Below are 27,693 nucleotides of genomic sequence, written 5' to 3' on the forward strand. Positions count from 1 at the left end.
TCTAGTGATATACTTCTTACCATGATTTCAATAGATATATTAAAGTTACTTTTTGGTCTAAAAAATATCGCGATTATTGTATTTATTTTTTAAAGAATAAATAAAAACATTGTTTAATGTAAAGTTTCTGTAAACCAACTTAAAATAAAGCGCCTCTAGCGGACGCCGAATCGTTGGTTCAGGTTCAGACTGTTAAAGTTCGTATGGGACTGACGAGCCCGACGAGACCACCTTATACTTATTCTACCATGACTGAACCGAACCCAAGCAAAACCTCGCAAACACGGCCAGTTTTTTAAAACATTTTATTCGAATAGGTCGTGTTGCGGACTAGCCCCAACATTTCGTGCCCAACAAGACTCCCCAAATCGTTGGAGCTCGTTCGCGCGGATAATCTGAAGTTAGCGGCAAATCGAAATACTGCCGAAAAATCGCCATCAACACCTCAGACACACGTAAATTACGAAAAATCAAGCCGCTAATAAAAAGTGTGGAAACAGCTGTGTTTAGCTCATTAAAAGATATTGTTTATAATCCACGAGATGCCAGAAGGCTGCTAAATATATTTGCTGTGGGTGTTGTGTTATTTTTGCAAGCCTCCTTTGCCCCCCTGTGTTTTTGCAAAAGGGGCGTGGGAATTTTAGCGTGCGTGTGTTGGTGTTTTGTGTATAACATGGATATAAAAGAATTTCACAGATAAATCCTTCTGCAACGAAATTAAGTGTTGAATATAATAACTTGACAGATTCGGTGAAAAAAGTAGAGAAAGGTGAAGGAAAAGTCGGAGAGGCAAGGATATCGTATTAGTCATCGCTGGCAGCGGCGTCGGCTGCGCAGTCGGCAGCGCATCCTGACCGTCTGTGCGTGTGTACGTGTGTATGTGCCTCTATTTTTGTACTTCTGCCGGTTTTCGCACAAAACCAAAAAAAGGGAGACCCAAACAACAACAACTTGTTTGTTTCCTTTATCCCTCTTCCTGAAGGAGAGGAAAAGAGAGCAGGATGGAGCGGAAATTTACGCGCGGGTTAAATAAGCTCGGCTCAGCAGTGCAGATGAGAGAGAATGTCTCTCAGCTGGTGCGAGAGAGCGCTGTTTTGGTAAGTTCTAAATTCCCTTATTACACCTGTTATATCCATCTCGCTCACTCTCCCCTGTTTTCACTATTTTATTTTTGGCTTTCAGAAGTGCAGTTGTTGCTTATCGTATATGTGTGGGTGTGTCTCCAGTAATGCATGTCACCTTTTGTTTTGTTTACCTTCCTTTTTTTTGTATTTTCTGTCGTGACGCGTGGGACATTTATATGTAAGCATTATAAATGAAAGAAAAATTATATAGAATTTGTCTGAATGCTAATGACTTTCCGTGTTTGTTTCATTCGACGAAATTTCCCACTCTAAAACACACATTTTCTTCTATTGCAACACACTCTTGAAAAACATTTGTGGTCAAGATATGGATAGCATTGGATTTAAAATAACATGCAGATGAATAAAACTTGAATAAGAAATGGTCATAATTTTTAAACTTAAAAAATATTTTTTTCTTAGTTTTAATATTAATATACGTAATAATAATTTTTTTGTTTACCGTCGAATTTATAAAGATTTTTAAGATCTTTGTTATTTAAGACCTCAAATTAATTAAAATAAAACAAAATACATTTATCAACTATGTTGCCTTAACTATGGCTTTCCGTTTACATTCAAATGTAGTTCTTGTTCCGACCACCGCTGTACATACATATGTATGTATGTACATATGAATGATTTTGTTTGCGGTTGGCTCACATCCAAATGCTTTGAATTTTAATAATATTTTCTTTTCACTTAGCACATATCATTGAGATCATAATGTTTTATAAGCAAAGTAGTATTTCATCCATCAGTAGTTGCATAAGCAGAGTCAACATTAACATGTGCTGAGGAAAGGGAAAACTTGTTCTTTATCTCATCGGAATTCTTTACCTAGATGTTGTTGTAAATGAGAGTCCCAAGAGTCTGGATTTCAGTTGGGTTAAGAAGAGAGATCAGAAGAGAGAAGCATCCGTCAAGGCCGTGAGAATTCGGATTCCACCACAGCTTCCACTTTTGTTTATATCCATGTTGAAAGATAATGACTTTAACTTGTAGAATGACTACATACAAAATATAAATTATTCAGGCTTAAGTGGTTTGATTGCATTATCAAAAACGTGTTGTATCTAAACAAAATGATATTTTCCATTACATACATAAATATTTACAATTTAAAAAATTACTTTATTTGTCTATACCTTTTTTAGATGTTCCTCTGTAAACAATTTAAACAAGCTGGAGCTCTCTGGGTGTGACTTCATTTTTTGGGGGCTTCGCCCACGTGTTGCCACCAAAAATTGACAGATATATGGGGTCTCCCTCTGTTGATAATACCCACTAATTGCATTATTACGGCACCAAACGAAAATCATATTAGAGCGCCATTAGCCACGCTTCCAATGTCAATTAGATTGTGTGTGGTTCTTGCTGCTCCCCTCTCCCTCGCACTCCTAATTCAATTAGTGCGTAAAGTGAGAGTCGAAGCCAAAATGATAAGCAATTGTTGACTTACAGCAGCAATCAACAGGCCAACAGGCAATCAAGCCATAATAAGCAACTGTCGATAGATACGAGCAGATAACTTCAACGCCAATAAAAAGAAGAGTGGTTCGGCGGTTGAGTGGGTTGACTGGGTTGCAATGAGTCGTCATCCTCTTTCAACCTGTCATGGAGCTTGCACATCCAATATGGCAGCCTTTTTATGAAAATTTCTCCCCCTCGTCCACACTAATTAAAAATGTCGTTGGTAAGCCAACATTTTTTTTGGGGTTAGAGTAGTTCAGTGGGTCAAAATATTGGAGTTCCATTTCCAAAAACACTAGTTCATTAAGTGAGGTTGTAACATTGTGTCTTTTGGTTAATTTTTATGTCGTGCTTTCTGTTTACAAATGGAATTTTGTTTATGTGTTTTCGCCTTGTTTGTTTAAATACTTGTTAACTTATTGCAGCGCACATGTGCCGCATTTGGTTATCCGATACCAAAGTAAATATCAAACGTGTGGTTTGAGTTAAAAAAAAAAAAGGTGGGGACTGTGAAAGGGAATCTAAAAGGGGCGGAAAGTAATGGATAAGGTCTGGATGCGATGGAATTTTTAAGCATCAGCAAATCGCGACTTAAATACTTGAAGAAACAATACGGTATTTACATAAGTTAATCTGTTGAAGGAAACTTAACAAACTGTTTTAGCTGCAAGCTGTTGACTAACGCAAACCCAAGGCCCTTTAGTAACCAACTATTTTAATTTATATCATTAGAAAGTCAACAAAAAACACACTTACCAGCCTTGACTTTTATTTTTATATCCGGCGTTTTATTGCAGCTGCAAAAAAGTTTGTATTCAATTGCCCAGTATAAATTTCACACAGTCTGATCCCTAAAAAAAAACCCGGATGATTTATGAGAATGAATTGGCTTTTTTGTATTCCAATTCGGGAAGAATTTCAAGGCAGTTTCTACCTTTTATGTCATGACCTCATCTTCCAATTATGCTGCGCACCTCCAAACAAAAAATACACACAATATTCTTAAGAGGTTCCTTATATGTTGAAGAAAACAAAACCAAATCTCGCACAATAGAATTAACTGTAGTTGAGATGTGTCAAAATCCGAGCTGGATATCGAGCTCAATTCGATTTGTAAGATTTATTGGGCCGATTAATCAGTATTACTGTAATTAAAATTAGATTTTTGTCCCAATTGTTAGATTACTTACAATTTTACCTTTACTGTCACAACTTTGAAGCAGCTTTCTGGGAATTTCCTCTGTTTAATGTTATTTTTATCGCTTTTGAAAGCTTCACGTGCAAAGTGTCCAAAAAAATGGGGTAGGAGGAAAATTTGTAGTAGGAAGTGGAGTAGGTAAAATGGTCATGGCTCAAGTGCGCTTGCTTTTCAACTGTCATTACCCATTATCTTTTTAACAGGCCGGGTATTTAACCTTTTCGAAATAGTGGGATTTCGGCATATATTTTTGTGCACCAGTTTGTTTCGCAACTTATTTAAAATCTGAATAAAATGTTTATATTATTGTGCATGTCTGTAAAATTGCTGTATTAAATGAATATCTAAGTGTTTTATGTTTAATTTATAGAAACTAAGAATATTGTATTTAACTTCAAAATGTTATGTTTATAATTATAACATTTTAATATTAATCATTCACATAACCATGTTCCAGGTGATTACTCAGTCGTACCCCCATTTAATTTAACTCTATTTAATTTTTTTGCTTTTATTGTTACTAGCTTGCTCTTTTTGCGCATCTCCTCTTTATTGTTTATTTTCTCTATTCCGAGATTCTATTCTGTGTGTCGGTCACCGTTTTTTCCGCCCCATTCCGCGGCGGAAATATCGTTTCGCAACTTTTGTTTTTTGTTTGAGCTTTTCCCCAAGTTGACGTGAATTGTCTGCAATTTAATGAGCGCCACTCTGCTCCGATTTTGTTTGTTCGGCGGGCGTGTTCAACATATCATGGTCATCTAACCATATCCCTCATCCGATCAACCTTTGGCTATTAATAACAGAGCTTGTTATACTGACCCAAACATTTCCCCCCTCTTTTTCTATATCATTTTAGATGAACTGCACTGGCCGCTATCAGCGTAGCCTCTCCATTGCGGTAAAAATATACATTTCACGATAAAATACTTACATATACTGAAAGATGTGTTTTATGGAGACCACAAGTTGTAAAATGTTTTTCATAAATCATTGCAGATTTTGTAACTATTTATTGGGTGTTTCAAAATGTTTCTAATGATTCTGTTGATGATTCTTATATTTTTGGAAGTCCTTAAGTTTATTTAAAAACTTTAAGGGTATTACAACATAATTTTACCCCATATGGGAACTTTAAAACATTTTCTTATTGATAAAAAGTTTACAGAATGTTGTTATTATTATGCTTTTGATATGAATTGCTTATTTGTTCATTACTAATTTGGAGCAATGCCAGTATATTAATATGCGTGCCTTTGCACCGCCATCAACAATAACAACAATCGGTGACCTCAATACGTCCTCGCTCGTTTTCCATTTTCCGAGCCTGGCTGCGACAAACTTTTATCGATTCTCCGATCTGACCTTGACCCTTCTCCGGCTTTTCCGACCTCCTCACAACGCATCTGCTCGACTTTTCATTTTCTCGTTGTTTTTGATGGCACACCTTTTTACGGCCGGCCACGTGATTAATTTTAATATGTCATGAGGATTTTAATTTGATTTAGCTTGAGAGATAAACTTTCTTTTATAAAAATTTTCTCTGCCGGTCAAACTAGGAAGAAGCTGCCGGGCAATTAAAACTGTAATGAGCGACGACGATGATGCTAACTTTTTATGTTTATCGGCGCGACAGTCGTGTAAATATTGACATTGAAATCGTGCCTCGCCAGAACCTGAACTGAACCTGAACCTGAATCTGAACCTGAAGCTGTACTTGTTGCTGGTACCTGAAACCGAATACCGAATACCGAACTCGAACCCCTACATCAAAAATAACGCATTGCTATTAAACAGGTCTCGAGTGGGAATGAGTCGCATTTTCCAGTTTTTCACTCGCATCGGCAGGTGCAATCAAGCGGTTAAAAGTACTATCCTCATAAAGTTTGTCGTCCTAGCACATAAAAAATGAAATTGAGTTGGCGATCCTTCTGCTATAACATTTACAAATCGGTACAAATATTATGGCTCATTTTATACTGAGCATTACTTGCAACCATAATATACTGTAGCAAATGTTACATTTTTATACCCTTGCAGAGCAAAAGGGTATTATAATTTCAGTCAGAAGTTTGCAACGCAGTGAAGGAGACACCTCAGACCCCATAAAGTATATATATTCTTGATCAGCATCACGAGCAGAATCGAAATATGTATGTACGTCTGTCCGTCTGTCCGTCTGTCCGTCTGTCCGTCTGTCCGTCTGTCTGTCTGTCTGTCTGTCTGTCTGTCCGTCTGTCCGTCTGTCCTCCTGTCGGTTTCTATGTAAACTAGTCTCTCAGTTTTAAAGCTATCTCGCTGAAACTTTCCCAAAAGTTGTGTAGTTGTTGCACGCAGTATATAAGTCGGAATGGGCCGGATCGGCCGACTATATCGGATAGCTCCAATACAAGAGAATGAAATAAAAAATTCTCACTCTATTGTTTTTCATCAGATCGACTTGAATTCTTCAAGATGGCGTTTTCTAACTGTTATTGAATTTCGGATTAAATTTGATCAAAATCGGATAACTCTATCATATAGCTGCCATAGGAGGGATCGAAAATTATATATAGAATTAATGGAAATAAATTGATAACATCGTTGTTTTTCATCAGACAAGTATGATTTTTGGAATATAGAGTGTTCTTACGACTCTTGAATTACGAGTTAAATTTGATCAAAATCGGACAACTATGTCGTATAGCTCCCATATGATCTATAGTCAAAAATATGGAAAATGAATAGAAAAATCGTCTTAGCTTCGATGTTGTCTAGCCTTTATGCGTTTTGTTCGACATATTTGATGACTGCAAGGGTATATAAGCTTCGGCTTGCCGAAGCTAGCTTCCTTTCTTGTTGCAAATAAGTTTCAATTCAGCACACAATATAGTATATATTTCATTCACAATGAGTTGGCAAATTACAGTATACAGTACATACACTCTTTCAATTTGCGTTGCTTAAATTAAATTGTTTAAATCTCTCTCGTTTGTCCGGCAAAACCAGCAACCCTCAAATAAATAAATAAACGCGAGGCGAGATGTGTGGTGTTTAATCATTGTTTAAATTTATTTTTGTCTATTTTATTGTTCACAGTTGATGTACCAAGAATTTCACGGCTCTTATTTATGATCCGACCAAAATAAACAATAATTTTTTATTTGCCGAGAACTCCCCTCCTACTTCTTAGTCTTCACTGTGAACAAATTGATGGCATTTTAATGTTCGAGATTTTTATGCACTGATAAATTACAAGCCTACAAAGAGTATTAATTGCGAACACAAACTTGCAGAAAGATGGTGAATGAAGTATTGGAAATGTGAAAGAACCAAGAAAGGTGCAAAGTAAAGTGCTGATCATCCATGGGTTGAAAATTCATTGGAGAAACTCTCCTCTGTGGAAGTGAAAGGTGTAAAGTATTGTGGAGATCTTCGTTGGTTGCGCTGTAAGCTTATCAAAACCAACAAAAAAAAAGGGAACTTCAAATGTTGTCACGAGGTTTTTGAAGGGTCTTTTATCTTTTCTCAGCCGGTTTCTCTTTCTACATTCTACATTTCTTTCGAACTGACCTGTGCAAAGTTAATAATGATAATAATAAGTGCTCTTGCCTTCTGAGAGTTATTGTAAATATTTTATTGAGGAACATAAAATTCTTAAGAATGTTAACAATTCCAGGCTTTTGTTTAACTACTTCCTATCACTATGTAAACACGTTTACGTGATAATACCATAATTTGTTTAATCTCTTAACTATAAGATGGAGATAGCTTAAGAGTGTAGGGCATTCAGATTATAAGATAGAAAATAGTTTGTAACTTTTTTTTATTTAATAAAACAAAAAATTACATTGACTTTTGATTGCAATTAGCCATTGCTTTTACTGTTGTATCCAAACTTGTTTAACACCCAATATATAATTATTTATAATTTAAATGAAATCATCGGATATTTTTAGATTTATGTACATTTAAGCACGCCCTCCCACTCATACACGTTTTTTGCCCACTGTACACCCACATTGAAGTTGAACATCTATTCAAGATAAATGTCCCACTCGAGACAACTTTTTTTGTTTATTTGCGACAATTATTGTTGACAATTGTACTCGTTTCTGATGGAGTTGGTGCTATTGCACTTTGCTCTATTGCATAATGAAACAATTGCCGGAGAGCTCTTTTTAGTCCTCCCACTCCGTAGTCAGCTTTTCGCATTTCAATTCAACTTTGTTGCCGAGTTTAACTTGTTTACAGCGAAATCATTTGCACATCGGACCCACCCTTACCATTCCCACTACAAATTACTTATGGGATCTCCCATCTTTATCAAGAAACTAAATTTGCATACATAAATAGTCACTCGAACCGCTCACGAAGAAAACAAATACATGCATAAATTAAAAGTGTGTTTGAAATGTTTTTAGTTAGCTATGCTATATTGAAAATTAATATTTTTGTTTATCTAAAATAAATAAAAATAACATATTATAACATATAAATCCCCTTTTCATTGAAATTTTAAATTATCTTTTGTTTTCTAACTTATGCATTAATATATGTATCTGTATATGCATATTTTTTACATTTTCCATTACCTTTTCTTTGTACTCAAAAAATACAAATGAAATTCTTTTCCCATATTTCGCAAATAATATGCAAGAAGTTCCTTTTCTCCATGTACATCAATCTCCATGATTCTATTGATTCTTTATACCCGATGGCAAATATTTTGTGCAAATGTCGTTCACTTTTGGCCAGAAGCGCTAAATAGGGAAAAGGGAAAAGGGAAAAGGGAGGGAGTGCGGGTGTGAGTGAGCTGTTAGCACTTGCTACAGCTGACACACTTACTAACTGCAAAATAAAACAAAAACAAAAAAAGAAAACAAAGAGGCAGACAACTATGACTAAACCAACTAAACCCGCTTCCGTTTGGCAATCACAATGTGCCAGCTCTGTGTTTGAAGTTCTGAGCAAATATCCAGTCGGAGTTTTGCGTCAGTTAGTTCCACTGTATCTCATTCCCATTGGGTAAATGGGTAAAAAGGCTACTGGCATAGACACAAACATTCATTTGACATGTCAGTAACCTTTATTTCCATCTGCATGTGTGATTTATTCTTTGTTCGGTGCAACTTTTGTAAGTGGAGGCTTTTGTTTTTCGCAGAATGAAAGTTGCGATTGGACATCGTTTCTAATGCCCTCAAAAAGACAGCACGAACTGCTGTTCGCCGGGTTTCAGTTGGCCAAAATGAACAGAAGCCGACAATCTTTTGACATTTTCTGGGGATTTTTTTTCTTTCAGAAGAGAGGCTGAAGAATAATGAGTGTGTCAGCAAAAAATTACGTGTTGTGGCTGCTTTCATTAATATTAAACCTTATCACGATCAAACTAAAATTCAGTAGTTTTATGACTTTTTTATAACATGAAAATTTGATACTGCAAGTGAAAGCTTTTTTTATGCGTGGATTTTATCGGATTTTAAACACCCCATTAAGATTTTAATTGTGCATAGTTGGCACTTTGATTACCATTCAAAATCATAATTAATTTCGTTGGTCTTTATTGGAATAGAAATACATATATAAACCAAAATTTATAATCAATAAAAGATCAATTAAATGATAACTATAATATTTAAATGTGTTTCTCATTGCTTTATTTTGAACTGGCTACTGAGCATTTGATGGTAGAGACTAAAGTAAGAAGGCGTTTTAGTTTGAAGTAGTATTTAAGCCAACCTTTTTCTTACCCACACAAATCAAAATATCAATATTTCTTCTAATTCGAAGATTAACTCCCACCGATTTCGTTCTTTGAAAACTGGTTTTGCATTAAAGGCCAATCCGAAGATTATGAAATGGGTGTGTCGTGTGGCACTTCAACTTTTGGCCAGTCTTTGGCGAGTCTGTCGACCCCGGAGATTTTGTTTGGATCCCCCGACAATTGAGCAATTAATGAGAGACACTTGAGCTTAACGATGGCCATTCGCCGCCGTGTAATTAACACATATTTCACACTCTCCCATCGCAGACACAATGGAAAACCGACGCGACCATAAATGTAATTAGTTTGCCAGATTCTCGCTGCCGCATTTTAACCGGCCTCTTGGCGTTGCAGACGCATTGTACGAGTGTAATTGAAAGTGCTAAGTACTTTTTAGAAAGTTGCCCCGGCCACACATGGCAGAATCCATCGCATCTCGTCGCCGGCACCCAATTTTCCACTGAAAAACCGCTCTAAAAATGTCAACTTTCCAAGGCATCTGTAAATGAGAAAATATCGGAGCCACTGTCGGCAATTAAAGCATCTTCCACAATATTCTTTCAGCAAATGTTTGACGTTCGATTGTTTGCTCTCTTACTCCAAAAATGCGTGTGTGCGCTTTTCTCGGCTTTTCTTTTACTTTCTTTTGGAGCTGTTCAATGGTTAATTATTCGCTGAACAACTGAACAACGAGACATGACCAAGAACTGGATACGGGATGAGTTTACTATACTATATGATTATTATTTATCTGCCTCTTTTTCTCTACTTTTTTATTGTACTTTTTTCTGCGTGGGAACTTGTGGTCTTTGTCTCTTGCCTTCGGGGTTTTCCATTGCTTTTCTGGCTTATTGCTGCACTTGCTTTTCCTGCTTTTAGGGCAATTATTTTTTTGCTGGCATCGTCGTTATTTTCCCCGCATTTTGTCCTCAAGGTTGCTTCTGGTTATTCTTGTACTTCTGGTTGAGTTGGCCAACACGAGTGGTCTGCAATGTGCAAAGCAGTTAGCTTTTGACCTTGACAGGTTAAAACCATTAGGGCCTCAACCTGCTCTATTTGACTAACAAGTGTTTTCTATGTCGCCTAAGGTCTTTAAAAATGTTTTTATAAAGTATAGAAATTTTGGGAGAAGATTTAAAGATAATAGTAAGTAAGAGTTTTAAAGAAATTAGTTTGTACATTTTGTAAACTAATTCGTAATTTGGGTTTTAATAAAACCAAATCTTTATTAAATTTAATATAAAATAATAAATAAATAATATAAATATAAAATTTACTATTAGTTTCTCTGTTTATCAAAAAAGTTCCCTATCATTGTTTTTATTGTGCAAGAAATGAAAGTGTTTGCGGAACTTTTACCCGCCCTGAACTTAAGCTGATTTAAACGGGTCTAAAGCGGCGGCAGACATCATCGCCATTTGTGTCTTACATAACGCCGATCGGCGGACGATTAGTGCATTATAAATATCGCATAGTTATGCTATAGTTTGGCCGCTCTTATGATTTAAATGCCGCTTATGCAGACGACATTTCTCTGGCACATTTCCCTCATTGTGCGGACGGACAACAAAAAGCCGTCTAATGAATGCCGCTGCCAAAGTATTTACTTTGAATTGAACCGAGCTAATGATAAGCTTCCTCATTTGTCCGGACATGTAAATTTGCCTACGAATCGGACTTGGAACTGGGTGAAATTCGTTGACCATTTTGAATAGAATATCTTGCTTAGAAAGTTCAACTTTTGCCCGGGCCATAAATTATTTAGTTGTATAACTAAATGCGAGAAATTTGTTGAGCTGGGCTTTTTTTTACCCAGCTTACTTGTGTTTTCAGTTTTTATTTATTTTGTTTTTTTTCTGCAACATGTTTTAGTGGTATGTTTGGAATGGGTGAGGAAAACTGCTGACTTGTCGCCACCTTTATGGGTGGGCCAGTTGCAGATCTGCACTTGGTTGATGTTTTTAATTTTATTTAAACATGTTACTGGGTTCGTTGAACCAACTAACAGTGAAACCCACTGAAGATGACCAAAACAAACACCTTTCTGGGCTGGAACCAGTTTCAAAGTTGCAAATCCGATGACTGGACAAACTTCTCCCTCCGTTTTGCAACTGATAAAGAAAACTTCGCCTTGTGAATTTGTTCACAAAGTAATAAATAAATATGGGTAGTTTGTGACTTTTATCAGTGCATTTCTTTTCATGCATTTCACGGTTCATGTTCGTTGGTGGAGCAGGAAATCCCTGCATGGGCATAAATTTGTGGAATTTATATGCCGGATTCCTATCCCATAACGGATGCCAGATGCCGTATTCTCATTGACCATACACTGCAAATAAACAAATCATTTTATTTGTATACTTGTCGTCAAATTTATTTGTTTATCTTTAAAAAATGATTGAAAAGGGAAAAACCCACAAGGCGGGAATAAAATTTAGCAAAAGCTAAGCGATAACTGCAATGTATTTTAAACTAAAAATAAAAACATTTTTGTTATACCACTTGGAATTTTATATCAAACCAACCCCTATCTTAACTTCCTGTACTCAAGCTATCATATTCAAAGCTTTTAAAATTTCAAAAAAATTACCATAAAACCCCTTGAATTGTTTTTCACTTTTTGCTACCACTTAACCATTCAGAAAGCTTTTAGAAACTATTTTCGTTTGGGTCAAAAGTTCACCAGGCCCAGACACAACAAATCATATGCAATAAGCTAAGCTAAATTTAGTCGCAATAATTCCGTGGCCACAAAATGCAAATCAGGAAGAGTATAGAGTATAGACCACTTGAATGGTTTCCACTTCAAAGCGAATTCTGAAAGAGCCGAGCTAACTTTTCGTGACCCTTTCCACTATTTCTTGTTAACGTCCCAGTATATATAGCAGATATAAATGAAGGCATCTGCCGCCGCATCGCTGCAATTTCAATTGATAAGCGAGCAAAACGAAGGGACACCGACTCAAGTCACATTCAAGACATGCCAGGGCCAATTGCTGTGGCAAAATCAATGAAAGTCAAGCCTTATTTAGATGGGGGAACCGGGTGTTGGGCTGATGGGGGGCCACTGCCTCTTGAGGCCTGGCCAGTGCTTCACTCAAATATGCATAAATCGTCACGTTTTGCCTGACGAGGCGCCTCAAACCGCTAACTTTAAATTGAAACCGGCTGCTGGCAAAGATAGTAATTAGAGATGCTGCAATTTACTAGCCAAAAAAGTAACTTTACACTTTTAACTAAAAACATAGCAATGGGAGAATAATAAATATATTTCCTTAAAAATTTAAAATTGAAATCTTGAATTTCCAAAGTCTGATATACAAAATTAGTTGATCTTTAAGTTTTGTAAATTTAATTTCAATGAAATAAGTTTATAACTAACCACATTGACATGTTAAACATATAAATTTATCTCAATTATTCAGTTACGAAATTATTAGACACATTTTTGGCTAAGGTGTAATCTCGGTTTTAATCCTTGAAAGCATGTTAGCTAAAATAATTAATTTAAGCATTTATTTGGTTATCGGTTGAATATCACATGTTGAAATATGGTAATTTATATAGTAATTGGCTTATATATATTTTGTTAAGTGATTTATATACATATAATTAAAAATGTTGAATTATGATGAAATGCCATAACAGCTTAAGGGGGAAATACAATTAGAAAATTTTTTTTTTCGAAAAAAATTTTTTTGGCTTAATGTACTCCAAATATATCTGGGAGTAAGCCTTTAAAAGCATAAAGCCGTCCGGTACTTATTTTCAGAGTTATACGCAATTTATTGAGGGTGTGTCATATGGCGGACATGCACAAAAGTAAACTTTAAACGCTTCTCCTGAAAAGTCGTGTTTTCAAAGTCGCCGTGCAATGTACAGGTCAGAGATTTTATTTTAATCGAATGCGGTTTTTTGCATTATGTTTGAAATTAAATTCTCCACACCATGAATATAACGGTTTTTCATATTTGTTTGTTATAACATGTTTTTTTTACAATCAAAGTCAAAAGAAAATCGTTATTTTTGAAATTTTTTTTTAACCTAAAATTTTTTAATGGAAAAATAATTTTTCTTAAATATGGTTTAATTCATGGTGTGCGCTGTACCTTTAAGTTTAAAGCCCAGTTGCTTTTTTTTGTTTAAGTCGTGATCCTGGACCTGGAGACTGCACGGCGCAAAGTCCTTCCCTAAAAACACGACTCCACATTATTGATCATAAATGGGCTTAATTACAATATTTTTCAAAAACTTGACTGATTTTTATTGCTCAATAATTACCCAATAACATGCAAAAAGAATCACTAAGATTCATTTAATACTCTACTTGCAATCCACTCCCAAAGATAGCCCTCATTTCAGGCCTTCTAATTGTATTTCCCCCTTAAAATAAAGTGGCTGATGGCTCCCGATCATGGTCACTGCTCTCCGTCGTATGGTGATGAAGATATTGGATCTCTGAGGTCTTCACGCCTTGATGGACCAGTTGCGTTTGATGAAATCGACCACCGCAAATTTGCGTGTCTACTGGTCAAACACCATGCAGATGCATTTTTAAGTTTGGCTTTTCGTTTGGCAAATGCCCACACACCCCTATTAAAACCACAAAGTAAGCACCGAAAATGTTGGCCCAACTTTCTCGGGCTTTTAACTGGCAATTGATTTTGTAATTGGCCGAAAGTTAATGAATTTACCTTTTTTTTGCGTAATACCCATGCACTTGTCGCATAGCCGTAGGTGAAGTTATGGCCTGTGGATTTTTGTATCGTGGCTGAGGTTGTCGCCGGTTTTGCGGTTTTTAATTACGCAAGCGGCGACGTCTGCCAATTTGCATTCAGTGCGTGCCAAGAGGCGAAATGGAGGAGCCGCCAGGAAAAGGCCCGAACCTGAGCGCACAATGGGAAATGCTTTCCCCCGAGCTCGAGCCCAAAAGTGGCTATAGTAAGTGGGCGAGTGCAATGACATGGCACTCAAGCTCTCGCTGGAGAAGAGAGCAGGTGGGGAGGGGAGGTACTTATGTGGGCGTGGCTGGGCACGAAGCACATGCGAATGGAATCAGGGCCAAAGCCAAGGTTTGCCAGAGGCACAAGCTGACAGCCGATATTGGTAGATTGATAGCCTGTCCATATTTAATCGGTTTTTTATAGAACAAAGTCTTAAACGTTGAAAGGTACTTGTAGAAACGACATTTAAAACTAGAACAAAATTACATTTAAATATCCGGAACCTATAACTGATAATACATTTTTTAATAATTTTAAATTTAATCGTTACCTAATTTCAAAAAACTTAATTGATTTGCGAGTTGATAAACCTACGTTAAACTTACATATTCTAATAATCTTTCTCAAAATGTAGAATAAGCAAAAAAAATTCATTCCGGGCAACGACTGATATTAACGTTTTGTTATCTCTAATTTATTCATTATTATTAATAAACATCATTATAAGTAATTAACCAACCCGAAATATATACTTTTTACAATAACCAATCCCAACCTATGACAATCCTTTCCAAATTGTGGCCACTTTTGCGCAGTTAAACCGCAATAAAGCGAAGTTTTAAATGCCTTTTTCCCATGACCTAAATTGACCTGTCTCTTCCTGAAATGAACCAAGCCCAAGAATAAAACAGAACACAAAGCCACACACCTCGAATTTCAAGAAAACAATAAAATAACAGCACATCCGACAGGCGCCTGAAATGGATATGCCGAAACGGAAGTGGCACTTTAACCCTCCGCGGAATGTCATAAAGGGTGGGGTCACCCACCAGTTGGGTCACCCACCTCATAACACAGATATTGTTGTATTCATCATCGCCTTCTTGCAAAATATAAGACGCAAAAGCCAAAAATATCAACAACCGCCAGCGGGGGTTAAAAATGCAAAATGCTAAAATGTTCTAATGTTTAAACGAAGAGAATTTGTTTATGCCGAGTGGCAGACATGGAAAATATCATTACACGAAGGGGGAGAAATGTAGGCATCCGCTTTGTAATGCGGTCAAGGTCTCTTCTGTGTGGGAGAGTGTAAAAAAAAAGAACTGAACTCGCACATCACAAAGTAGCCATAAATTTATGGCCTGCGTGGTTTCGATAAATCTCTCAAAATCCGCCTGCATTCGGGCATCGGGAATGGATAACATTTGGGCATTATTTTTTTGGGTTGTATGCTATTTATAGAGACGCTCTGCTTTTACAAGTGGCACGCATAAATTAGCAAGCAAACATTTGGTAAATACAATCTCATACTTATCTCGATCTCTTCATTTCAGAACAAGCCAATGGTGGTGGAGCCAATCGACTTTGAAGCCTTTATAGCCAAAAATAAAACTGTTATCCAAAATGATCCGCAGAGGGAGCTGCTCATCTATCCCGCTGACGATGTCTCGGTGAGTATGCACAAAAATAGACATTATCAGCATTTTAAAAGAAGAATAGAAAACATAGTATTTAATTGAATGTTAAAAAGCCTGAGACCAATAAATAAATAAATATTAAAATATTTAGATTAGACTTAATTTGTTAGTTTCATATGGAATGTTTGTTGTTTATTGACGAATATTTTTCTATTTTTCTACAGGAGATTGTCATGCCTCGCAAACAGCGAACAAATGCCAAATCGGTGGCAGATAGATTCGATCCTCCCAACGAGGCGATAGTTTGTCCCCTCCATGGTCCTTCTATCATTGGAAATGGCAATGGACACAGTCAAGTGAGTCGACAGGGGAGCATTCAGTCGAATGGAAGCCATCACAATAGCAATGGCAATGGACACACCAGCAGCAGCAGCAACAGCAGTTTGACCAACTCCAATGGTCATGGGCAACTCTCGAGAAAGAGTTCACAGTGCTCCAATGGCTCCTCCAGTCACAAGGATTCCTCGTACGAGTCAGCTCTCTCCTCGATCACTCTACGTTCAAATTTGGCTCAGCCGGAGGAGATTGATGAGTTTGGAGACGATGGACATGGTGAGGATTTGGTGGATGGACATGCTCATGGATCCAGAGCGGAGTGCACCCGATTCACTCGTCAAGCTCTATACACCTACAGAGCCAAAAATCATTTGATTCATTATAAATACAATGCCTACGGCGGAAATTGCCATGATCTTCCCAGGTAAAACGTTATTAAATTCCCTTTTAATCAAGTAAAATCTAATTAATACATTGTATTTAGTATTTCCCCTGCTGAGGAACTATTGGAGGAGGTCTACGAAATCGATGCAGATCAGGATCGAATTGACGAGCAGATGACTCGCTCCCAGGCGGACACCATTACCAAGCAGGGATATCTCCTTAAAGGACCTGATTCAGCCTCAGATCGAATGTTTGCCAATATTGGCAACAAGTCCTTTAAGCGTCGCTATTGCTATCTACGCCAGGAGATTGATGGCACCTATATCTTGGAACTGCACAAGGACGAAAAGCAGGGCGAAGCCAAGGCCACAATAGTCATGGACTTTTGCACCGATGTGGTGCAGGTAAGTTGTTACATATTCTCATATCCAAACAATTAATCAATAGTTATAATGATGTTTTTCTAGAATCCCAAACGTGGTCGCTTTTGCTTTGAACTCCGCATGACAACGGGCCATAAATCCTTTACCCTGGCTGCTGAAAACGAGCAGGACTTTAAGGACTGGCTTAGCAAAATCAACTCGGTATTGGCCCAAAATCGCGCCCAAGAAGAGAAACGAAACGCTTCACTGGAGCGTCAGCCCTCTGTCAACTCGAATCCAAGTCCGCAGCTCCAACCGCCAGCAATGGAACCACAAACCTTTGGCACCCTGAAGGGTTTGGATCAATCACTGCATCCTCAACTGATGAAATATGGAAGGGAAACGGATCATTCGATTGCCTTGGCCAGGAGGGAACAGCGTCGTCGGTTGTTTGCCTGCTATCAATCGCCAGCCAAAAGCAGTGGCACTGATAATGTTGAGCAGTATCGCGAGCACTTTGGCACAAGATTACTGCTCACCTGCCACAATCTACGCTTTCGACTGCAGTGCATCCCGCAGGATGAGGGAGCTCCAGCTGGAGTTGAACAGCAAGTGGAGCCCTATATCACCAGCTTAGCTCTTTACGACGCCAAGGCGAATCGGAAGTTAAGCGAGAACTTTTATTTCAATGTGAACGAGCAGTGGGCGGCTCAGTTGTTACCGAATACGCCAGTTCCTTCGTCTGTTGCTGGATGTGGAGTTCCTAGGAAGTCAGCGGAGGGCGATGAGAGGAGCTCTGCCTCCCAGGCACCTCACTCCTTATTCGATGGAGTCTCCGCGGAGTTGCTACGTGCGAATCGCCAGCAATTCCAGCAGTTGAGACAATGTTTACTTTCAGTCACTGCGCCACATGCAGATATCTACTTGGTATGTAAATATTATTATTACCTCAAGGAAATAATTAAAAGTTTTATCCAACAGGTGGTAAGAGTGGAGAAACTCCTGCAATCTGGAATAGCCCAAGCTGCGGAACCTTATCTAAAAGCCGGCAAGGATCCCAAACTCGGTCAAAAGGTCTACAAAGCGGCAAAGAGTTGCGCCCAGCACATTGGACATTACAGACAGCCATTTGCCTGGGCAGCCAGACCACTGTTCAAGCAATACAGCCATGAACTGGATGTTGATCCCAAGAAGGAGTTCGAATTCAGTCCTATTTACCGCCAGGAATTGCCCAAACTCAAAGATGACGAGCTGTTAAAGCTCTTGGCCGAGTTCCGCAAGCCTGAGAAGCTGAGCAAACTAACCATCATTCCGGGAAGCTTGAAGATGCAAATGCAGTTCATCGATCAAACCACGCCTTGTGGCTTGAGTAAATCCCTGGCTCCCTTGTCCACATTTAGTCCGAATTCCAAGCAGTCGCCCACACTCGAGTTGGCCGAATTCCAGAGTCAAAGTGAACGGGATGCGCATCCTTATACGAGTTTCTGTAATCACCTGTATGTGTATCCACTGAGCTTGCAGTTCGACAGCCAGAAATTATTCTCGAGGGCGAGGAATATCACGGTTGTGGTTGAGCTGAGGGATGGCGATGGAGAGTACAGCAAACCTCTGAAGGTGAGTAGAAATGTGATTGAAAATCAATGATTAAAATACTAAAAATTATACTTGCATAAACTAATATTAATTGTATCCGTTTATAGTGCATCTATGGTCGTCCTGGTCAGGATCTTCTGGTATCCCAGATAGCCTGCCCGGTGCTGCATCACAATGTGACGCCCACTTGGTACGAGGAGATCAAGCTGCGCCTTCCGTTGGGACTCTTTCCGGAACACCACCTCCTGTTCTCCTTCTACCACGTGTCCTGTAATCTCAGCAAGAAGCGGGATGCAAATGCGGCGTTTGAGACCCCCATTGGTTATGCCTGGTTGCCATTGCTGCAGAAGAATCGGATTTGCCTGGAGGAACAGCAGCTGCCGGTGGCTGCCACTTTGCCAGTGGGCTATCTATCCATTCAGCCCTTGGGTTGGGGCAAGGGGGTAAGTTGTAGACGTTGTGTGCCAAGCTAAAGCCATTCATCAACTCATGAAATGTTTTCTTTGTCTCTTACCCGAAATACCTCATATCCATACCGCATTCATACCCTGGCTTGCCAACTAACCTGTGCTCTTTTTCTATGTTTTGTTTCCTCCGCACTGATCTGCATGCTTACTGCACCACCACCAAAAACCACCCACCAAAAATCCTCCCCCTGGCTGCCTACAAACCCTTCCAATTTCTCAGCAGAACTGCGGTCCGGATATCCAGTGGATCGACAATCAGAGGAATCTCTATACGGTGGGATTGCGTTTGGACTCAACGGTTCTCACGGCGGATCAGCATTTGCACAACTTCTTTGGACATTGTGAACGATTGCTGGAGGGTGGAAAAACGGGAGCAGTTCCGGCGGAAACGGAAACGTGCAAGATCCTCAAAGCAGCCCATGCGATTGATATGAAATCGTTGATTAACTATCTACCCACGCTCCTTAATGAGCTGTTCACTCTGTTGGTTCACACTCAGTCGGAGGAAATAGGATTGAATGTAATCCGCCTGATAACAAACATTATCCATTTGATAAGCGACCAAGCCAAGAGACCCGATCTTTTGGCCGCCTACGTGAAGTATGTGTTCCATGCGCCTTACTACAGCCAACAAACTGCTCGACAAAGAACTGTCCACGGAGAACTCTGCAGGCACTTGCCCTACCTTTTAAATCCCACGAATCCGGATTTCTTGATCGTTAACAAATTCATGAGATACTCCTCCATATTCTTCGATCTGATTGTGAAGAGTATGGCGCAGCATTTGCTGGCCACTGGAAGGATTCGAATGTTGCGCAACGAACGGTTTCCCAAGGAGTACGCCGATCGAGTGGAGCAGTTGATGAAAGCACTGATGCAATACATAACTACTCGATTTGAGGACTTGGCTGAGGAAACTCTAATACTGAATCGCTCCTTGGCAAAGTTTGTGCGCCAGTGTCTGAGTTACATGGACAGAGGATTTGTCTTCCGCCTCATTCGCTGTTATATGGCAGAGTTTTCGCCGGGAAATCCCAGGATTCTCCACGAATACAAGTTCAACTTTCTGCAGGAGATCTGCCAGCATGAGCATTATGTGCCACTCAATCTGCCATTTGTGTTGAACCCGAAGAACAGACCTCCTGAGATGATGCAGCACTTCACCCTTTCGGAGCAATTCTGCAGGCAGCACTTCTTGTCGGGATTGCTGCTCCAGGAATTGAAGAGCAGTCTGAATGAAGTGGGTCATGTGAGAAGACACGCTCTGGGAATCTTCAAAGATCTGCTGGCGAAACACGAGTTGGATAACCGATACCAGCAGAGGGGCCAGCTCTCGAGGATTGCCTTACTCTATGTTCCTTGGCTGGGCGTTGTGATGGACAACATCCATCGGATCGATGACTTATCGGAATCTGGAGCTTCTACCCCCAATGGACATGTTTATGCGGATTCCGCTTCCTACACCAAACGCTTGAGTTGTTCTAGTAGCTATGTGTTCAGCAAGGACTCCTCCACTTTTGGCTCCTTGACCTCCACTCCGCGTTCAAAGAATCGCTTGACTGTGCACTGTGATCAACCGAGTCCTTATCGGACCTCGGTTCACATGAAGGAGCACAACTACTTGGCTGCCATTGCAGGTCAACCCATCAGCAATGGCATCTCGAATCTATCACTGAATTCGAATACGGATTCAGGGGTGAGTTACTAGGTTTATCTATTGCATGCAAATCCTTCTAAAAACGTATTATCTTTCAGCATTCTCAGGATACAACCACAATTGGTGCCTACACCAATGGCGACACAGATGTGGCGCTTCGAAATGGACACAATCGCTCGGTGAGCGTTACCCACGCACAGATCCTCTCCCGTTGCGACAAGTTCAGTTCGGTGGAGAGCAAGGACCTGCTCCTCGGTTTCCTGTTCATCATCAAGCACCTCTCACAAGATCAAATGGTCGCCTGGTGGCAGAACTGCAATGAATCCGAAACCCTGCAGTTCCTCTCCATTCTGGATCTCTGCCTGCTGCAATTCCGCTATGTGGGAAAGAAGAGTGTTGTGATCACTCCGGATTCTCGTTCAGGACGCTCGGCCAAGGCCAACACTCTGCCAGCCAGGACACAACCGCCCACAGGAGTGGAAAATGGCAACCAGGAGCAGCAGCCGAATAGTGGAACTCTAAATCAACCCAGGGAAAATCTGTTGGAGGACATGGATTGCTTAGCTAAGAGTCAGTTGGCTCTCTATGAATCCAATTTGGCCACTGAAGTGGGAATGATAATCTTAGATTGTTTGGGCATGTATGTCCTGCAGTTCAGACAACTCCTGGCTGACAGCTTAATCCTGCCCAAGGTGGCTAGAGTTTATCTGAGATTTCTGCAGTTGGGTCAATCGGAGAGGCTCTCGAAACACGTCTTCGCCGCTTTGAGAGCGTTTATAAACAACTACGCCGTGGCCTTGTTCAAAGGAAATGCCATGTTGTGTGGTCAGATGGTTTATGAACTCCTAAAAGCCTGCGATAGTCGCCTGGTAGAGATTCGCCATGAATCCTGTGCCGTTTTGTATCTACTGATGCGCAGTAACTTTGAATTTAGTGGAAGGAAAGCCTTAACTCGAGTTCACTTGCAAGTGATTATCTCTGTATCGCAGATGATTGGCAATGTGATTGGACTGAACAATGCCAGATTCCAGGAGAGTTTGTCCATCATCAACAGCTATGCGAATAGCGACAAGGCGATGAAGGGCACAGGTTTCCCCATGGAGGTGAAGGATCTAACGCGCCGAGTGCGCACTGTACTTATGGCCACTGCCCAAATGCAGGCTCATCATATGGATCCCGAGAGGTTGCTGGAACTGCAGTATTCCCTGGCTAACTCGTATGCCTCTACGCCAGAACTCCGACACACTTGGCTGGTCACAATGGCCAGAAATCACGAACAGAATGGAAATCTCTCGGAGGCAGCCTGCTGCCATCTCCATATTGCTGCTCTGATGTGCGAGTATCTTCGATTGAGAGGAGGTTGCAGTCTCAGTTGGTCATCCACTGCCTTTGGCAAGATCTCTAGAAATATTCCGCTAGACGAGCAGGGTCTTAAACTGGATGCTGGCGCCCAGGACTCGCAGTACACGGAACAAATGCTCCTGGAGCAGCTGAAGCAGTGCGCCGACTTCCTCGACCGCGCTGAAAGATTCGAGTGCCTCGGAGAGCTCTACAAACTCATTCTGCCAATGTACGAAAGGGATCGCAGCTTCGTGGAGCTGGCCCACTGCTACGAACACTTAACTCAGGCCTACAATAAAATTGTGGAGGTGAATCGTTCGGGAAAGCGAATGTTGGGTCGCTTCTACAGAGTTGTATTCTACGGAATGGTGAGGGATGTCGCAGATGATCCTGCCTTTAACTAACTCAGATATTTTCTAGATATACTTTGAAGAAGATCATGCCATAGAGTACGTCTATAAAGAACCCAAGCTAACTTCTCTAAGTGAAATCTCTGAGCGACTGGCTAAACAGTACAAGGATAAGTTTGGAGCGGATGTGGTGAAAATGATCATGGATTCATCACCGGTGAGTGGAGTTTCAACCTAGGGAATACCTTAAAATATTGTTGTTTTTTTTTTGTTGGTATGTTGAGTATTGAGAAACACGTATATTTCAAAGATAAAGCAACAAATCCATGCAATCCATCTGCAAATCACTTGAAGAGATAGTCATTGTAGAGCAAATCGGAATCGCTGTCGCCGCGCATCAGGCTCATGCGCTGTAAAAAAATTAACTAGATGTTATAATATTTAAGAAGTGTTCTAAGCACTATGGGATTACCCGCTTGACTTCTGTTTGGCGCATCATTGAAGCATGGGTGCTCCTTGGGATCATTCGCTGCGGAGTGGCATGGGAATTGGCCATGCCGATCCTACTGGCCACATTATTTTTGCTTCCCTTACAGCTGCAAAAGAAAATATAATCAGATAAAACAATGGTTAAAATGTATCAAAAACATTACATTTTCATTATTGAAAGCCAAGCTGTGAAGTAGCAAAAGTATCTAGTAACTTACATATGATTCGACTGCGGCTTCTGCACAGCGGAGCCTGCTTTTCCCGACTTCACAACACGACCTGCTGAAGGCGCTGACACATTCCCTGCTTGATGGTAAACACATCCCGATTTCGTAGAAGGCAAACGACTTTGCTTGCGAGCCGCAGCGGGCAGACTTGAATCTCCTTGGAGCTTTCGTGGAGCGGTCGATCCAGTCGATCCGTTCGGAAATTGGCCCTCCACCGCCGTGTCCCGCAATCTGTGCATGTTTGAGGGCATGGTTAGTGCGGATTGTCCCGCTGGCCGACCCATAAGCGAGCTCCTATGGAGCGGTGGGACACTCTGCATTCCACTTGGCCCAGCCACCCGAAGCGAACACTTTGCCTTGGCCGATTTGTAAACCCTCGGAAAAGCACTCGGAATACTGGTGGGTATCGAAGATTTGGCCGGCGTGGATCTTGATACCTCCAAATCGAAATTTTCAACTATATTTGTGTCTGCTTTTGACTCAGTTTCATTTAGCTGGTTCACCAGTTGGGTTCCCTCAGAGTCCTCGTACCTGGAATTGTATTGTGTATTATATTTAAATAAGATATTATACTGCGCAGTTTATCCTAATATTGAGAGTTTTATAGCAAGCTATACATTTAGAACAAGAGCTAATTTCTCCTTTTACGATACAACTTGTACACAAATGTTTTCCTCAGATAAATTTACTAATTTACCATGTTATTCCTAAATTTAAACTCTGAAACCCACCTGTAAAGAGTTCCCCTGACATAGTCTGCTGCATTCGAGGACTCGGCACTTGCCCTCGGGGTCGTTTCGCCTCCATTCGACAGCGATTCATCATCTCCAGCATAGGCCTCGGCCTCCATATCGGTTTCCATTGCATCGTCTGATCGAGGAATGCAAACTGTGACACTGGACGATTGCTGGGAGGGTGGAGGAGGACAGGGCTCTGTAGATGTTCCGCTGGAAGCTCGGTCGATGTGGATTTGATCGCGGCTCACAATCAGTCCCAGTTTGGTGCACAACTCCTTGAAGGCCTTGTGGGAAACCAGGTCTTGGTAGCGCGTGGATTCCGTGAAGGTGAAGAAGTTCTCGAAGGCCTTGATGCCCTCGATCTGGCGCTCGATCTCCAGCTCCGTGTAGCTGCGATTGGAGCACAGAGTGCACTTGGGACAGACGGAGCTATCGCCGCCGTACTCGTACTTCTCGCTCAGAAGATCGTTCACCCGACTGAGGAACTGGGCCACCAGGACGCTCTCCGGTCTGCTATTCAGCTTCTCCTGATCACCGACGGCCAACTGAAGACTCTGGCGATTGTGGAAGATGGGAATATTCGGATCGGCCTTTTTCGTGGTGAACGTCATGCTGAGGCCATGACCACCTGGAAGCAGACCCACAGCGATCTCCTCCAGCGGCATCTGTTCATCGCCCAGCTGACTGAGGTACTCCAACAACTGCCTCTGATCACAAAATCCATTTTTCACCTGCTTCACGGCATCGCCAACGATTTCGGGACAGGGCAATGTGGTTGTTGAGGTCGCCTCTGTTTTGGTTTGCGAGCTTCTGAACTCCGATCTTCGATTCGACGGCACAAACTCCACAGCATTCGGATTGAGGGAATACTCCGCAGGACATGGCATTGGAATCTGATGCGGAAACTGGACATATCCCGGGCCCATTGCCAGTGCCGGAAATGCGAAGAACTGCTCCATTGCGGAAACAGACCTGAAACTGTGGATTCTGACTGGATAACCGACGTCCTGACGAACTGTTGGTTTGTGCCCAAAAAAGGGAAAACTATTAACGCGAATTGTATACAAAATTTTGGATGCTACTGCAGTTCAAGTGTACGGACTGTGATTGATGTATAAAAATAACAAACAATTTACTAGGACCCTAGTAAGGCTGTTAAATTGTTCGAACTAAATCAGTTGAGGGTAGGAAGTGGATAAACTTACTGAAATCGAGCTCTGAGATTTGCGGGAGTGACGACTTGATCTCGTTCGATTCGAGTGCAGATCAGATCTATTTCACGATGTGTCTGTTGAGTCGTTGTTTTAATAACATTTGTGTACGATTTATAACTGGAGGGTCTTATAATTGTAGCGATACGCGTGTCCAAATACTTAGTTTTGAATATTTAAATTATAATGTTGACAATCTTTGACAGTATAAATATTTTTCTATAACTATTTTTTACAACAACAATTTACAAATTTTTTATATCCATTTATTTCCAGGTTAAAGTAGACGAATTGGACCCCAAACTGGCCTACATACAGGTAACCCATGTGATTCCTTTCTTCTCAAAGGACGAACTCGACCAGCGGCTAAATGAATTTGAGCAAAATCACGATGTGGACACGTTTATGTATGAAACGCCTTTCACCAAATCGGGAGCAGCCCGTGGCAGCGTTGAAGAGCAGTGGAAACGCAAGACGGTTATAAAAAGTAGGCATTACCTTTTGTGAATCTGAAATCTGGAAATAATTTATTATTTTCCGCAGCTCAATACTCCTTTCCTTACGTTCTAAAACGTATACCCGTAAAATCTCGCGAAATCATCGAACTGAGTCCCATCGAGGTGGCCATCGATGAGATGCAATCCAAGGTTTCAGAGCTGGAGGAGATCATCCTCCCGCCAGCCGACGTGAAGAAATTGCAGCTGCGTCTGCAGGGAAGTGTGGCTGTGACTGTGAACGCTGGTCCTTTAGCCTACGCCCACGCCTTTCTGGATGCCAAGGTGGTCAACAACTTTTCACTGGATCGCGTCGGAGATCTAAAGGATGTCTTCCGGTATGGATTTGGTTTTAAGAATATTTGTTTAACTTAAAACTTAAATATAATTATATAAAAAAAAATTAGGTGTTTAACTTTTAAGAATTTACAGAAGTCGTTTTATTGTTGAAAGGTTAGCAAGAATCCCTACTGATAGTACCGTAAAGTAAATCAAATAGTTAAAGAACATTCAACAACAACTTTTTATTATAATGTTCTAGTAATAAGATCAGTCAAATAAGAAATTTAGGATTTGGTCAATGTTCTCGAATAATTAATAATTTATATTAAATGGTTTCTTTTCCTTGCAGCGACTTCATTGTGGTCTGCCAGAAGGCCCTGTTCCTGAACGAGCGGATCATCAGTGCGGACCAAAAGGAGTACCACCACGTGCTGAAGGAGAACTACGAGAAGCTGTGCCAGGCGCTCAGTGAGTTGCTCGACGACGAGTCCTTCCAGCCACTCGGCGACGATGCCGACAGCATAAATCAGCGCAACAGCATGGCTTTGTTCAATGCGATCAGTGGCGCCTCCCATAACTCAAGTACTGCTTAAGTCCAACAAAATCAAAATCAAAACCAAAAACCATTAAAAACGATATCAAAATTCAGACACTCAGTCACCCACACACGCACAGCTAACCACAGAAACCAAATCGAATATTGAAGTATTCAAATAACACGAGAGTTGGCGTAGAGAACGTAATGCGTTAACGTTAGCGTAACCACGTAACCACAACGTAGTCGTAACCATAGACTCTATTGGTGTTCCTTTGTTTGATGTTGTCGTTGTCGTTGAATTGAATTTGAAATTGAAATTGAAATTGTCTTGCGGCAGGTAAAGCTCGATTTGGGGCTTAACGGTTTGAGTCTCGGCTAACTAACTGTGACTAACCCCAGAAAATCTAAAACTCCAAACCCAAAAACACAAGAATTGGTGGCTATTAATTCGACTTGAAACTAACCGTAAGCGCTTCGTTTCGAAATTTGGAAAACCTTACTAATCGATCTGTGACCTCTCCCAATGCTTTCTCATTTTGTATTAACGTGTTTGTAATTCTCCCTTTTTAGGACCGTATTTTGTTGAGCAAAATACCAGCAACAACACCCACCACCACCACAACCACCACAGTTCCCACATAAACACACAGAACTCCACACACCATTCATAACCGATAACCGAACTATATAAATTCTGTGCTAAACGACCAGTTCCATAAGTTCCAGTTAACCGAAATCACTTGTTAATTTCTATGACTACGCTAAGCGACTAAGTTCTTAAATTCCCTATTGATTGTTGTTAGATTTTTATGTTGAACGATTCGATTGATTTGTATTTCAAATTTACAACCCTCTAATATATTTGTATATTTTTTATAGCATGCGTGAAATCTGACGAAGCACGAAACTAGTTTTTAATTTAGTTTTAAGCTTGTATATTATTATTTTGACTTTATTTTACCGGATTTTTGTAAATCTTTGATTTAATATTTTTGTAAGCGATCGGCCAATGATGCACTCTATGCAACCTGTACCAGTTACTTTACTAGATCAAATCTGCTAACTTTGTGTCTTCTTCTAAACTCGAAATGGCTAAAAAGAACCGTTTGATAATTTAATTATTCCTAAAGGTAAATGAAATTAGTTTTAGTGTTAACAAACTAGGCAAATAAGTTCCCGCGAGCAACAGAACTTACCAAAGTATTCAGATAAAGGAAATACCTATTAAACAGATCTACTGATATATATATTTACATACATGCATTTTCTAGTGAAATCGTATAATGAACTAAATAAAAAGATATACGCATTAAATGTTAAAACGCAAGT

The 27,693-nt window shown here is 40.2% G+C and overlaps 2 protein-coding genes across 4 annotated transcripts; one reads left to right on the forward strand and one right to left on the reverse strand.

The window, feature by feature from the left end:
- The first annotated feature begins 279 nt into the window (after positions 1-279).
- On the forward strand, positions 280-27,686 carry LOC108100863 (dedicator of cytokinesis protein 9). Of its 3 annotated transcripts, none has more exons than XM_017204942.2 (14): positions 280-1,097; positions 15,813-15,929; positions 16,121-16,656; positions 16,717-17,020; positions 17,084-17,905; positions 17,960-18,592; positions 18,679-19,014; positions 19,259-20,734; positions 20,794-22,404; positions 22,457-22,603; positions 25,327-25,537; positions 25,594-25,882; positions 26,176-26,408; positions 26,935-27,686. In XM_017204942.2, exons 1-14 carry the CDS (start codon positions 1,002-1,004, stop codon positions 27,033-27,035), a joined length of 6,912 nt encoding a protein of 2,303 aa, XP_017060431.2. In that variant the 5' UTR covers positions 280-1,001; the 3' UTR covers positions 27,036-27,686. The 3 variants fall into 3 exon arrangements, with proteins under 3 accessions (XP_017060431.2, XP_017060434.2, XP_017060433.2); XM_017204945.2 differs by having other exon boundaries at positions 26,176-26,294; XM_017204944.2 differs by having other exon boundaries at positions 19,262-20,734.
- On the reverse strand, positions 22,666-25,022 carry LOC108100864. The gene is made up of 4 exons (XM_017204946.2): positions 23,834-25,022; positions 23,094-23,633; positions 22,859-22,982; positions 22,666-22,796 (listed from the first exon to the last, which is right to left on the reverse strand). The coding sequence occupies exons 1-4, from the start codon at positions 24,796-24,798 to the stop codon at positions 22,731-22,733; spliced, it is 1,695 nt and encodes a 564-aa protein (XP_017060435.1). The 5' UTR covers positions 24,799-25,022; the 3' UTR covers positions 22,666-22,730.
- Positions 27,687-27,693: the final 7 nt, after the last annotated feature.

The sequence above is a fragment of the Drosophila ficusphila genome, unplaced genomic scaffold, assembly GCF_018152265.1.
Source record: "Drosophila ficusphila isolate 14025-0441.05 unplaced genomic scaffold, ASM1815226v1 contig_855, whole genome shotgun sequence".
In the NCBI taxonomy this organism is placed as follows: Eukaryota; Metazoa; Arthropoda; class Insecta; order Diptera; family Drosophilidae; genus Drosophila; species Drosophila ficusphila.